The sequence below is a fragment of the Cetorhinus maximus genome, chromosome 19 (genome assembly GCF_964194155.1).
Source record: "Cetorhinus maximus chromosome 19, sCetMax3.hap1.1, whole genome shotgun sequence".
Lineage (NCBI taxonomy): Eukaryota > Metazoa > Chordata > Chondrichthyes > Lamniformes > Cetorhinidae > Cetorhinus > Cetorhinus maximus.
The window spans coordinates 62,364,871-62,380,352 of record NC_135897.1 but is presented as its reverse complement, the minus strand read 5'-3'; the positions used below and the strand labels follow the sequence as shown (position 1 = coordinate 62,380,352).

Sequence of the window (15,482 nt, the reverse complement as noted above, 5' to 3'; positions counted from 1 at the left end):
TATCTTTAAGGCAGAGGAGATAGATTCTTAATAAGGAACGGGGTGAACGGCTATTGGGGGAGGCAGGAACATGAAGTTGAGGTTACAATCAGATCAGCTGTGATCTTATTGAATGGAGGAGCAGGCTCGAGGGGCTGAGTGACCTACTCTTGCTCCTAATTTGTATGTTCAGATGTTAAGTTTTCCAAAAAGGAATTAAAAGCCAACTCAAAGGAGAAAGTCTTGTATTTATACAGCACCTTTCACAATCACAGAACACCCCAAAGCATTTTGTAAGCAATGGAGCACTTTTGAAACATAGTTACTGTTGTAACGTAGGAAATTCACTGGAATAAGGGAATAAAGATGATTAATTACTAAAATTGAATAGTTAGTTTGGAGTTTGTGCTGATAGCTATACAATTCTTCCACACATTTTAGCTCCAAATTTAACTCAAGATTGTGTACACCTTTTAATTTCACTTAATTTTACTTCGCTCCAATTATCTGGGTCTAACTGCGTTACCAAATAATTTTTTTTTACAGTGACAATGTTTTATTTGTTGACATATTCAAAATAATCCTATTTTCCACATGTCCCTTCTTCTAAACCAATTTCTTTTTTTATTTTTTCAGGTTTCTCACAGGTTGTAAAAGACCATGTAACTAAACCCACAGCCATGGCTCAGGGCCGGGTTGCTCACCTCATAGAGTGGAAAGGCTGGTGTAAGCCTATGGAGTCTCCAATGACTCTTGAGATTGATTTCAATTCCTACTCAGACTTAAGTGAAGGAGAACAGGAAGCAAGATTTGCAGCAGGTAAATTAACTTTTAAGCCCATCCATTAAATATGCGTATCCTTCAATGTGCCAGTCCCGCAAAAACATGTTGAAAAACCTGCTTGATCCTTTGTGGTAAAAGCAGTGTATATTTGTGAATGTCATGTGTCTGATGAGTATAATCAATGACAATGCTGCTGTCAGCCTGTGTCGAGTACTGATCCCAAAGCATTTGTAGAAAGATAAATAAGGAGACAAAGTGACATGTATGGTGTGAGAATTTTGTAAGTAGTGGGAAGAGGTAGAATAAATTAGTTGGATTATTAGACTTGGTTTAGTGTCACTTCAGAAAATGTCCTTTTTAAGTGCAGTAACTGATCTTTAAGTATCTGCCCTTTTAAATTTTTCCACTTTTCTGAAGACGCCAACAGACCTTTTTTTGAATTGACTTGAACAGTCAGGTGGGATCTCAGTTTGACATTTCATCCAAAAGAAGACATTTTACCAATGCAGCAATTCCTCGGCGCTGTGTCAGCTTAGATTTGGGCGCTGATGGGACATAACCATAGTTTCTCATTTGTACTGCTCAAGCTGCGTCTTGCTTTCATTTGGAAAGTTCATGTGAACATATGATGAAATGATCCACCAAAATACCTTTGTTCTCCAGAATAACCCTGGAGTGATAGGTAGTTTTAGCGTAGGAGGTTGAGGCTCACGATCAGGTCCGCGCCGCCATTTTACGTGGGCGGGCCAATTAAGGCCCTTCCAGCATACTTCACGGCCCCCGTGCATTGCAGGAGTGGGCGGGTGGTGGCGGGCGTGCTCAGGCCGCCGGGCCCAATGGCGACCTGTATAAAGGAAGGCCCTGGCAGCCTCGGAAAGGCTGCTCGCAATGGCTGGGCGAAGGGCTGTGCGGAGGGGCAATGAAGTTCATGCAAGTCTGGAGGGTAGCCCTTCGGGGCATGCCAGGCCGGAGGGTAGGCCACCAAGGCAGGCCGGGCTGGAGGGTAGGCCATCGGGGCAGGCCAGGCCAGGCCAGGCCAGAGGGTAGGCCATCAGGGCAGGCCAGGCCGGAGGGTAGGCCACCGGGGCAGGCTGGGCCGGAGGGTAGGCCACCGGGGCAGGCCGGGCCGGAGGATAGGCCACCGGGGCAGGCCGGGCCGGAGGGTAGGCCACCGGGGCAGGCCGGGCCAGAGGGTAGGCCACTTGTTTTTCGGGTGACTGCCTTGCTTCCCTCCTCGAGGAGGTGGCAGCACGGTGAGAGGTGTTGGTTCCCCAGGACGGGAGGAGGAGGCTCCCCAACATGACGAAACGTGCCTGGGAGGAGGTGGCGGAGGTGGTGAGCTCCCATGACGTGGTGCGGCACACCTGGATCCAGTGTCGCAAGTGTTTCAACGACTTGTTGCGCTCAGGAAGGGTGAGGACCATGTTAGCATTGGGCATTTAACCCAGCAGGTCGGCTTATCCCCCTGCTACGCTCCCCCCCTCCCCAAGTCTGAGTGTAGTGACTGCATTGAATTATTGACGGCATATGTCCATTGCTGGGTGGACCAGCAGATATTGCCCATGCTGAGGTCAGCCTGAGAGGGCGGTGAAGAGATGTGTTTTGCCCCCGCAGCATGTGGTACACTGAGATCCACATGACTGGTGTGGGGGCAGCCTGGAGGAGCTACACCTAGGCGCTGTGTTTGAACTCCAGGACATGTCCGAGTCAGGGTGATGAGATGCTGGGAGGGGAGCTTCAAGGTGGCATGGCAACGAACCATCTGCTGCCCTCTTCGCTCCACGTGCTTGCACCTCCTTGCTAAGGAAGGATATATGATGCCTAATGTGATGTTGGCAGCATGTGTCCAAGGTGGGGGTGGGGGGTGGGGAGTTGGCCCAGCATCTTTGTGTGAGTGCTCGGCAGCAGCAGCGGGGTGAGGAGGCTCTGGAGCCCTGATATGACCCACTCTAGTTGGGGTGGGCCGTGCGCGAAGAGAGTCCACGTGCAATTTGCACCAATCAATGCTCGTCTCTCATTTTCAAGAGAAGAATGTTCATAACCCGGCAGAGCGTGAGGACTGGCGGCCACGCACAGGTTACCATTTTTAGCCGGTTTGAGCAGGAGGCCCTGGATCTGGAGAGGCTCCATGCGCCCAGGTCCAATGGTGTCGGTGAGGATGGGGTGCCACGGCCAGGTATTTATGCCCAACAGTGCGGTCAGCATTGTTCTCCCAACAGCCATAGCAGTGCTGAATGTTAAATTATTTAATTTTGCAACATGGCTTGACCATTGCTTATGGAAGGATGAGCGCAAAATGATCCGGGGGACAGGGATACACATTGACATTGTCTCCACGTTAACTGATCCACTGTCCTCTTTCTTCCTTCCAGCATCAGCGGAGCAGGGCTGGGAGGAGCAGCAGAGGCCCCTCTCACACCTGAGGGGCCTGAAGTCTCACCAGTGTCACCCCATTTCTGTGAGGCAGGCACCAGCGCAGATACTAGCACCTCAGTGGGAATTCAAACATCAGCTAGTGTCCCGGGGCACAGCCATGAGGGCACTTCACAGTCGCTGGAGGAGCTGGCAGAGACAGAGAGTGCCCATGGCACCAGCAGTTGGAGGACTGAAGGGGACCAGGCACATGCTCAGTCGGTGCCTGATGATGGGCCTCTGGAGTCGTCCGCGATGAAGCAGGGGCAGAAAATGCGGCTGGGTGTGCGGGAGCATCTGGGGGAGGTACATGAGGCTATGCTTGGCTTGGTCTCCGTGGTGGAGGAGTCTATGCGGACGGTCATCAAAGCAATAAGCCACATGTCCAAGAGCCATGCGCCCTCCATGGAGAGAGTGGCGACTCTCGTGGAGAGACTCCTCCAGGAGACCAATCAGGGCTTCCTGGGGATGCGCTCTGACCAGCAAGCCCTCACATCGACATTGACTTCAGCTGGTCAATGCCTATGTGGGAGATGGTGTGGGCATTAAGTTTCCCAGCTCGGTGCCCATTCATCCACGGTGTGCAGGGAGGTCCAAAGTGACCTCATGTCGGCGCAGCAGCTGTCTGGCATCTCTGCGGGCACCTCTCAGGACACTCTGGATGAGGGCAGTAGCTCCTTCACTCCACTCCCAGTAACCATAGCATCCGTTGAGGCTGCGGTGACTGGAGAGATGGCAGCTGTGGAACTGGCAGATCCCTCCCAGGCGGGGCCAGCACTGGCTCCACACGCTAGAGGACGACCGCCAAGGCCATCGAGGCCAACAGGACAGCAGACTGTCTCAGATGCCACTACGAGTGATGGGGCAGCACCAAGATGTAGCGCCGAAAATGATAACATAAGGCACCTTAGGCATATCACGGGTTTTTCACTGGTAATTTTGTGTTGGCCCGAGATGAGGGCCTTATGACTTGTCTGATTTGTAACACTATTGACTTTTTCTTTGCATAAGTTTGTTCGCTTGACATATTAAATTCAGATATGGCTCTTTTCTTCTGCATGTGGATGGTTTCCAACAAGGTAATGAGTGCTTTGTTGGACATTCAGCTTTATTAACAAGGCCCTTGGTTACTGATGCTAATCTGGCAGATTTTGCACTTAGGTGTCGAGTATGGAACTGACAGCCCAGGCTTGTCCTGGAGGTCCATCTGTGGTGTGCTAGCTGCAGGTTCATTGGATTAAAGCCTCCCGGGTGTCCCTGCCTCCCCGCAGTATGACCATTTCAGTGTCTACTCCCTCAGCATTTCCCTGTGTGTGCTCATCCTCGGACTCACTGCTGGACTCATCGTGAGCAGCCGCAGCCACTGCGTCAACGTCTTCATTGTCCACTGTGTCCCCCCTTTCCAGCGCAAGATTGTGTAGAGCACAGCATGCAACCACTATCACTGAGACACGATCTGGGGGGTACTGGAGTGGACCCCGTGAGCAGTCCAGGCATAAGAAGTGGATCTTGAGAAGACCGATGGTTCTCTCCAACACAGCCCTTGTGGAGGCATGGCTCCTATTGTAGCGCTCCTCAGCTTCTGTTCTTGGATGTTGGAGAGGCATAATGAGTCACCTTCTGAGGGGATAGCCCTTGTCACCCAGCAGCCATCAATCCAGTCGGGCTGGAGCACTGAAGAGCATTTGGGAGTGTGTGAGGATGTAGGCATCGTGGGAGCTGCCTGGGTACCTTACACAGACTTGTAGAATCAGCATCCTGTGGTCACACACTATCTGCACGTTCATGGAGTGGAAGCCCTTCCTGTTGATGAAGTAACCAGGCTCACCTGCTGGCACCTTGATGGCCACATGTGTACAGTCTATTGCACCCTGGACACGGGGGAATCCAGCAATGGCCGCGAAGCCTCTGGATCGCTGTGTCTGGCTGGCCTGGTCCCAGCAGAAGTGGATGAAGGTCAATGCACGCCTGAACAGAGTGTCTGTAACCTGCTTGACATAGTGTGGACAGCTGATTGGGAGACACCACAAAGATCACCCACCGAGCCCTGGAAGGAGCCAGAGACATAGAAGTTGAGGGCAGCAGTGACCTTTAGAGCCACTGGCATGGGGTGCCCACCCACACAGTTAGCGGAGATCTCAGGCCCAATCATCTGACAGATATAGTTGACTGTCTCCCTTGAGAGATGGAGCCTCCTTCAGCACTGCACCTCAGACATATTGAGGTAGCTGCTTCGCCGCCTGTATACCCTGGCAGCAGGGTAGTGGCATTTTCTGCGGCCCCTTCTGCCTTGTCCACTTCTTGGCCCTGCGCCCCTTGTGCCTGCACCTGTCCTCCCAAAGGTGGCTCCCCTGGAGGCTGAATGTGCACTCTGGCCTCCTCCCCCTTCTAGCCCTCCCTTCCTCAGAGGAGGAGCTGCCTCCAGTGGACAGTTCAGCTCCCATTCCCAGGCTAAGGGAAGGCTTCCTGAAACCTGCAGGCCCAGAAAAGATTCCTCACTGCAGAGTGCTGACCTGAAGGTTTAGAGTCCAGACAGAGCAGCTGGTATGCGTTTTGAAGCACTGCAGATCACACAGGCAAGTTTCAATAACTTTGAAAAATAAATACTTGACTGCGCAAATTCACAACCCCAGTGAGCCCTCTTATCCCGCCCGTGGATGAGGTTTATACAATTGTGTCCTACCTGCCTTCCTGTTGCGCCCGTGCGCCGACCTGAAGATTGCACAGGCACCGAAAAATCGGCGTCAGTTGGTGAGTCAAGGGCCTTAAGTGGCCTGTTAATTAATGTGGGCGCGCATCGGACATCATCGCGCGCCCACCCAACAAAATATTGTGATGGGGTGCAGTGACGTTGGGACACTCGCCCGACGTCACCGCGTATCATTTTATGCGCATATGTGCTGGAACCCGCCCCTAGACGCCAGCGGGAAAATCCTGCCCATAAAGTACTTAGTGCAGTCAGAGTTTTTGGGGTTATCTTTGGAACCAGACCCCAGCAGACATCAGAACCTTCAAGATGGAAGAAGAAAAAATATACAAGTTTTGTATTCCAGCCTTCAAAAACACGACAAATAAGAGCACAGCATTCTTACTAGATTTCAAACTGAAACCTACATTGTTAAAGCAAATTATGTGAAACAAATTTTTATCGTGCTTGAGTCCAAAACTATTATCATCATAAGGGCAACTATAGAACAGGCATATTCTATTTCATAATAACCTACTTTTGTGCTATAATGTTTTAAAATTTATTTTATTGTACCATCACAAATTAATAGAATTCTGTTCCTTGTTATGCAGTTAATTTAGTGGCCTGGTTAACAGTTTACTTTTGTATTTAAAGACAGTCTGTGCATCAACACTCAACATTTGTTTTTCTTACTAACTCTACATAGTGCTGCCAGTTCAGAAATCAAGTTTATTGGGAAGACTTGTGTTAAATGATTATTAAACAGTGAAGACGAGGGATAGTGCCTAGTAACTGTTCAGAGAAATCCCTAAATGCCAATTATTTTTTTCCTTGTAGTGATTGAATATCATATACGTAATGCCTTGCAGCTTTATGAACATACTGCAATTAATGTTGATAAATTGCACTTTATAACAGAATACAGGATTTATTAAAGTCCTTTTGATGTGAAGCCCTATAAAACTCACTTCTTCCTTCTCTTGATGTGTTCTAGCCAGATCTGGTGATGGATGGCTAAACCAAATATGTACCCTTCAGAATTGAGGGAGTGAAAATGGGGGCCATACCATGGGGAATGACCAGAATGGGAGAGAGTAAGGGTTTTACTGGGGACAAGGGCACCAATTGTGGAGGTGAGGTTGAACCTCTGTTAGATTTCCTTTTAGCCTTTTTGGCTCCAGTAGATATAGTCTCATTGTAACAATGGTTTCTCCTTTTCTTCTTAAACATTAATCTGGTATGATAAATTTTTAATTATCTGTTTAATTTTTAAGATAGTTTTAAAAGTAAAGATCTGTATGTGCTTTCTATTTTTTTTAAACAATATAAATGCATTCAAATAATTCAGAACCAACGCAGAGTTTTAGTGCTTTGCACATTCAGGGTTTTATTTGTCAGGTTTAGTGCCATTTTCTGTTCTAGCTCTAGGTGCCATGGGTAAAATCCTCACTGCCAATCATTTTTATGCTACGTTATTGCCATTCAGGAAGTGGTGACGTAGGTATTCAAGCTACTTTGGGAAGTAATTATGCCAGCTCACAAATTCTGACAAAGATTTAATGAGGTGTGAGTCTGTTACGTATTCCAAACCATCAATTTAGACAACAGTTAAGGTTGGACCCATTAAGTGTAGTTGTGCTAGAAATTCTAAATAGTTGTGTGCTGTAACCACTGGATTATAAATCACAGGGTGTTGACCTTAATCTATGAGCGATAAAATGGAAGTTGTCTTTATAATTCTGTTCACATACAGGCCAACCTATTAAAATCAAGAACTGACTAATAGTTTAAAAAAGATGACCCATCCCCCAACAAGCTCAAAACTGAAAATGGAATGTATATCTGGAATTTGCATGGATATAAGATCAGTGTCAAATTCACTTCAGTATATATTCTACAAATAAAAATGTGTAAATAAACTTGATAGCATCATGCAAATGGATTACAATTGAGAGTGGAGATACTTGCCTTTTCACACTACTGTGATGTTTGCCATCCGTAGCACTTATTAGTGTAAAGTTTCAATTAACAAAATACATCTTAGTAACTGCGTTTGGAGCTTTTGTTGCCAAGTTACAACTGGTCTCTGATGTCACATTGCTACTGAGATACTAACAGAAATATAACTATTTCAATTGGCCCCCTCTACATCCAGGTATTATAGTAATATTGAGGATTGAGTTGGAGTTCAGTGATGAATATTGTACAGTTTTGCAGGTTATCTGAACTCTGATTTGGTAGCACACAGAAGTATTTTTTGTTCTTTATAAAAACAGAAAGTGCTGGAAGGTCTGGCAACATCTGTGGAGAGAGAAACAGAGTTAACGTTTCAAGTCAGATGACTCTTCAGAACTGAAGGCAGGTGGAAATGTGATGGGTTTTATGCTGTTGAAGGAGGGGAGGTAGAAATAAAAGGGAAGGTCTGGGGTAGGATAGAAGGTAAGAGAGATTAAATGATAAAGATGTCATGGAACAAAAGGCAAAAGGAGTGATAATAGTTGATAATAAAAGGAGTGGTAAAGAAAGCATTGGTCAAGAGTAGATGATAATGCAGAATAAACATCAGCTTTGTCTGAAAGCGAAAAACATGAAAACAAGACACAGACTGCAACATGGCAAGAAAAAAATCCTAAATGGGGGACACAGTTCATGGTCTGAATTTGTTTAACTCAATGTTGAGTCCAGAAGGTCTGTGAAGTGTCTAATTGGAAGATGAGGCACTGTTCCTCAAGCTTGTGTTGAACTTCACTGGAACATTGCAGCAGGCTGAGGACAGAAATGTGAGTGTGAGAGCAGGGTGGCGAATTAAATGGCAAGCAATTAGAAGATCAGGATCATGCTAGTGGACTGAGCATAGGTAATGGAAATGGTGGAGGATGATCTTTTGAATGTGGAGGCTGGTAGAGTGGTAAATGAGGACTAGGGGAACGCTATTGTGGTTCTGAGAGGGAGGAGAAAAGGTGAGAACAGAGGCATATGAAATGGGCCGGACAAGGTTGAGGGCCCTGTCATTCGCAATGTGGGGTGGGGGAGTCCTCGGTTGAGGAAAAAGGAAGACTTGTTGGAAGTGCCGTTGTGGAAGGTAGCATAATCAGAACAGATGCAATGGAGACAGAGAAATTGGGAGAATGGAATGGAGTCCTTACAGGAAGCAGGGTGTGAGGAGTGTGTAGTTGAGATAGCTGTGGGAGTTGGTGGCCTGAAAATGAATGTTAGTAGGCATCCTATCCAGAAATGGAGACAGAGAAGTTGAGGAAGGGAAGGGAAGTGTTGGAGATGGACCATGTGAAGGTGAGAGAGGGACGGAAATTGGAAGCAAAATTGATGATTTTTCTAGTTCCAGGCAATAGCAGGAAGAAGCACTGATACAGTCTTCAATGTATCAAAAAATAGAGTTGGAGAGGGGGCCTCAGTAGGACTGGAACAAGGTATGTTCCCGTACTCCACAAAAGTCAGGCATATCTAAGGCCCATTTGGGTACAGGTAGCTATTTTTGCTTTATATTGATTTACTAATCTCTGTTCACAGAATGATTTCAAATGAAGTATTTGCATTCCAGGTGTGGCAGAACAATTTGAAATTGCAGAGGCTAAGCTTAAAGCATGGTCATCTGTTGATGGTGATGATTCGAATGATGACTCCTATGATGAAGATTTTGTATCAACTAGTGACAGCACACTGCCAGCTGGTAATGGTGACCCTTTCTAAGCGCTTTTGTTCTGATATCGTTGTAGTGTTTATCACTACAAAAACAGAGGTGCTGCTATAGAAGTAATCTATTGTTTGTACTGTTCCTGTATTTCCTTGGGTCTCCTTGCATACATGACTTTATGTCCATTTAAGCAAAAATGCAGCAGGAAAAGCATGGTAACAATTATATTATTATTACAATTCAAAACAAGCTTGTGAGTGACAGCATCTATACCCTTATGACAAATGTTTCTTGATCTGTTTGTTTCTCCTGGTCTTTTTTCCACCATATCATTGAGCTCTGAAACTCAAGGAACATTCACTCTTACTGCTATTTAGGAACTTCATGGGGAGAATTTTCTCCCTGTCGGAGGGGGGGTGCGACATTGGGCAGGAGCATGTGCGGGCGCACAGCCGATTGCTGCCCTGATCAGCTGTGCACCGCCATTTTACGTGGGCGGGCCAATTAAGGCCCGCCCAGCGTGACGTGCACCCGGAAGCGCTGAGTGCTCCTTGTGCAGGCGGGGGGAGTAAGCTGAGTAGGGGCCTGCGCTCTCTCATGCATGTGTGCGAAAGAGTGCAGCAAACTCCCTGAGGCAGCTCCGTGCCTCAGGGAGATTATATGATTTTCCAAAATTTAAATAAAGGGAAAAAACATTTTTTTAAGACATGTCCCCTCATGTGACAGTGTCACATGAGCTGGGACATGTCTATGAATTTTATTAAAATTTTTTATTAAAGTTTAAAAACCTTCATGAAACCTCATCCCGCCCGTGGATGAGGCTTCATGATAAATGCGAAGGCAGCCTGGGCTCTTCGCCTGGCCGCCAACCTTAAGATTGGATGGGGAGCTCAGTTAATTACTTGAATTGGTATTTAAATGGCCTTAATGGGCCTTTGACAGTTTGGCAGGTGTGCAGCTGCCGAACTGAAGACCTGAATGACGCGCGGTGACGTCGGGACGCATGCCTGACATCACCGTGCGTCATTTTACACGTCGGTGAGCGGGGCCCGCCCCTGCTCGTCGACCCGAAGGCTCTGACCCCTGAGTCATCACACAATTACTTTTTAAATCTTCCTCCAATATTTCCCCCCTTCCTATCTTGATGGGCTGATGTTATATGGCTGGTTGTCACTGTATCATTATTCATCTGTGATCCTCGACAACAATTGTAGGTTACAGTAGGCTGTCTAATTGTGGAAGACATTGCAACCAGGGTCGTGTTTGACCTCATCTGGTGTCGAGATATAAGCACTCCCAGTAGAGGATCATTTTCAGATATCTAGAGCAGGACCCTAGACAGGTTTCCTGACTTTACCTGGGCGTTTGAAGCCAGTTGCATCATCACTGCCATATCAGACTGGATTTTTTAACCCCTTCTCTGCTGACTTGTTAGCAGAACTGAATTGGCAATTGAGTTGAGAATCAGGTGTGTTGCCTCCCCATCATTTTTAAGTCTATCTGATCTCCCATCGAAAGTGATTGGGGACTTGTATGGCTGGATTTTACAAGGCACTGCGGTCCCCACCCCCTAGCTGAAAGTCAGGGGGGTCCTATTCTGACGGCTGCCCCTCAGCAATTTAACACTAGGATCAGTGTTAATTGCTTTAAGGCAAGACTTCCGCTGGTTGGGGAATCTGGAACACGGGAGAACAGCCTCAGGATAAGGGAAAGATCATTTAGGATGAGATGAGGAGAAATTACTTCACTTCAAGGGTTGTGAATCTTCGGAATTCTCTAACCCAGAGGGTTGTGGATGCTCCATTTTCGAATACATTTAAGGCTGGGGTAGACAGATTTTTAGTCTCTGAGGGAGTCATGGGATAAGGCAGTGGGTGGGAAAGAGGAGCTGAAGCCCAAAATCACCTATGATCGTATTGAATAGTAGAGCAGGCTCAATGGACCATACGGTCTACTGCTGCTCCTATTTCTTGTGTTTTTATTTTATGATTGCTGAGACAGACTAATGAATTGCTTGTTACTAATAATCTTCACCAGTCTTTAGTCCATGTAGTCCATATGGAATGTCTCCATTGATGTCTTGTGAAGCTGAAAAGAATATTTTTAATTTTACCTGTTACACCTTAGAGAAATGTACCCTTTAACAATTGAACAAGGATGGGTGGCACTAAATATTCTGTCCAATAGACAGTGAGGCTCCTTGGGGGAACAGCTTTGATGGAAAAGGATACAAATTTAATTCAAAAGTACATAAGCTGCTCTAGAAACTTCTCTAAATTAATGTATTGTGCGTCCTTCTCAGATTTTATCATTAGTGCACATTATCATATGCTGTACATGAATGCAACAAATCTCTGTGTGCTGTGAAGGACTTCTGATTTCACAAAACAGTGCCAATAATCAATATATTATTATAACAAGACTATAACTGAACCACTGTATTTTTGAACTGCAATTATCTTATTGTTTCAGATGCAGCAGGACAGTACCCTCAAGTGAATTATTCGAGAGACATGCTGCATAGCCATTTGTGCAAACTTACAGTGAGACAGGCATCATGTGAGCAGGAAAGTGATTCCTCCCAAACTGTCTCGCCAGAGACCCTTTGTTCAAGTCTGTGCAGCCTGGAAGACCACCCTTTGCTTAAAATGGAGTTGGGGTCTCCCACTGAATTAGCTGCAAAACTGTTTGGTCAGATCAGGGAAATGACTGGTCATAGGGATGTGATCTCTCAGCTGCAACCGAATAGCAACACTGAATGTGCCTTTAGGAACCTTATATGTGAGGACTCCTCTTACTCTGTGTCTTATGCTGAATCTTGTTTTACCCCGGAAGAAGATGACTTGTCATGTCAAGATTACAAAACCATTTCTAAGGAGGAGGATGGCGAGTATGACGGACGTAGAAAAGTATCAGACGTTGCTTCCTCAGGTGTAGTATCTCTGGAAGAGGATGATGCTGAAGATCAATGAATCCTTTGTGACCCTGGCATGCATTTCTCCCTTTGATACTGGTCTTGAGGCGTTCAAACAATCGGTCTGTATTTTGTAAAAGACTATAAAAGTAACCTTTGCACAGATAATTGCCTGAGGTTTGATGCAAAGGTTCAGCACTTCACAGGTTTGCATGCTACGAAGTGCCGAAAGGAACTGTTTGCTGAAATGTTCTTAGCACGGTATGTAGCTCAAGCTTTGAGAATCTTTCGTACTGATCTTTAAATTATATGCTACGTTATTTTTCATGCTGGAAAGCATTCTCCAGTCACAATGGCATGGCTATGTCTTGTGCTAAAATGGCCAAATTATAATCTTCGTACAAGATAAAGCAGCTGCTGGAATGTTCTTAAAAACAGACAACTTATGTCTTTTTAAAAATATTTCACATAAGAGGTATTTGCTTTTAACCTACTACTTTTATACCATTCAACATATTATAGTCTGATGAATAATTAATTTTCAATGGTCTGATGAAAAACATGCAAGTGTCTAAATCTTTTAAATTCCCACAGTTGGATCCTCTAATTTTGGATAAAATAGTTTCCACTGATGCAGTAAAGCAAAAGTGCATTATGGTTCAAATTTTATATTTTTGTATTTGTGTCTGCATCTTGTGAGGTATTGCTGTAAATTGGATTGCACGGGGCTTCAGTGCTGTTGCTATAGGATATTTCTTCGTTATCACTGTGTGATATAGTCTACAAACAAAGAATACTGTGGTATTTCTGACTTTCATTGTCACATTGTTTAAACTGCAAGTGTTTTAACCAACATTGACTTAAAACAACACGGGAACCCTCCCACTCAAATAAAAAGCACGTGTGAGTACCTGAAATACAGATTGATGAGGCACATTCAAAAGAGAAATTTTAAAAACTCAACAAAATCAAAAATAAGTTCTGTCTGGTAGCACATCAATTTGACAACCTTAATGGACAATTTAATGATGACAGTATATGGTGCAATCTTTTTCTTTCAAATTTTATTCAGAAAGGTATACTCTTATAGTATGCTGGGCTATCATTATTTTCTAACATGGTGCTTCAGATCGTGCACTCACACGAGAGGAAGATTTTAGTTGATGACAATTCTCTGCCTACAGCTTCCTTTTTTGCTGTTTTCTTGGCATGATAATGGACTGGCAATGGAAAGAAAAGTCCCCCATGCAATGTTTTTTGGCAGTGGCTGTTTTACTGAAAAATTATCAGCAGCTCATTTGCTTCACATTGCCCTCAATCATGACTTTGCTACACCTCATAGGCAACAGTCTTGTTTTACTGGGACTGGCTTTTCATTTGTAGTTAGATGCTGGATATGGTTTATAAATGTTCTTAATTTTCCCAAGAAACACCATCCACCTTGAATGCCTACTAAAATGTTTCAGGGCTTGATGTGGCCTCCAATTGTACAGCATAAATATTCAATGCCCACACATACCCCCACCCAAACCCCCCAGAATACTGGAGGGACCTGCTTGAACAGCATTTCAGGAATGATACAATGTGTTTTTCTCCTCGTAAAACAAATATACAAACTAAGAAATGATTGTTACAGACCAAAATCAGGAAATCAAGCCCTATAATTGGAAAAGCTGCGAGATCCATCACACTTTGGTTGTAGACATTTGATCATATTGCCTGATTGTTTTGGATGTACTTGAGTCTGCAACTAAGTAATTGCTAGTCTTTGTTATACTTCTTTTTGCTAACAGAATTGTAGAGTGGGTGAAAGTGGATCGTCTTTCTTTTTGTTTAAGTGCAGGGCTATTTTGCTACAACTGTGGTTTTAAGAAGCCTTGCTGAGCAAAGCACTCCAAATTATTTTACACATAGGCATTAGCAGAGGTTGCAGATTTCTCGATTAAAAATTCTGCAAAAGTTTTGTAGCACTGAAGGTTTTAAAAATTCCCAGTTCAATGGAAGATGCCACTGTGAATGTTCCTACGAAATCTACTTGCACTCATCTATTTTGTAATATTGTAAATGTAGTATGTGGATATAACTTGTGTTTTCTTTTGTCTATCATTTTCTTTGTTATAGCAACAATCAAGAATTCCAAATAAACTATCAGTAATGTTTCTTTGTTTGCTTCAAACAGCTTGTGGACTTTTCTTCTTGGTTCTTTCAACTTTTGATAGATGTTGAGCTTCTTGAGCCTTCCAATTATGTATAATTAAAAGCAAACATCCTTTAAACTTGAAATTGAGATTACTATAACTTCCTTTGCACAAATATTGTCAATGATCCAATTGCTATCACTGCATTGGAAATAGCAAGATTTAGTGAGAAATATTTCCTCTTCTTGTGAAAAAGCCTCATTAAATAAGGTTGTGGGAGAATTCTGTTAGTATATGAAATGTGATGTTAATACTGACCTCTGAGATTTGTTTCTTTTTCTTCAAAAAGGAGCAGAAAAAATGGAATGAAAAGCTCGATAAACAAAATCTTCATGCACAGAGTTTAGGTGAATGCATACTTGTTCTCACCTATGCGTAGAACTGGAGGGGGAGAAGTTATATACAAGGACTGGTCCAATTGAAACAATTTAAACAGTAGCTAGTAGAGAATTTGCAATAAATGTCACTGCCATGCCACCCCTCCTCTCTTATTTTAATAGAATTTTTATGCAGTATAAATGAAGCAATTTTATTGTCAGAAGAGAGACACTATGAACAGTATGTAGAATGGGCCACAGAAGCACTTTTAGTTTCAGAAGCAAAACCTGTCTAAGTGAATGATTGGACATATGCCTTCCTTCCTTCAATACACAAGAAAACTTGTTTCAGTCAGTACATTTAAAAAAAAATTTCAAACTTAGACCTCCTTATAAGATGAGTTACTTGGAAACTCCCATTGTATTTCTTTAGTTAGTTTAGCTACAGTAAATTGCAAAGGGAACTCAAGCCCGGAAACGATAAATTTCTGCTATAGAAAGGTGTTTAATCTCAAGTGTGTGATGAGAATTAACTTGA

General features: G+C 44.3%; 1 protein-coding gene across 1 annotated transcript in view; it reads left to right on the top strand.

Moving 5' to 3' along the window:
* fam131ab (family with sequence similarity 131 member Ab) overlaps nucleotides 1-14,605 on the top strand; it is a 69,690-nt gene extending 55,085 nt beyond the window's left edge. Inside the window, exons 4-6 of the mRNA XM_078563932.1 lie at nucleotides 616-798; nucleotides 9,423-9,551; nucleotides 11,988-14,605. Of these exons, the coding sequence (XP_078420058.1) occupies nucleotides 616-798; nucleotides 9,423-9,551; nucleotides 11,988-12,487 (812 nt within the window). The 3' untranslated portion in view covers nucleotides 12,488-14,605. The remainder of the gene's footprint in view (nucleotides 1-615; nucleotides 799-9,422; nucleotides 9,552-11,987) is intronic.
* The last annotated feature ends 877 nt before the right edge of the window (nucleotides 14,606-15,482 follow it).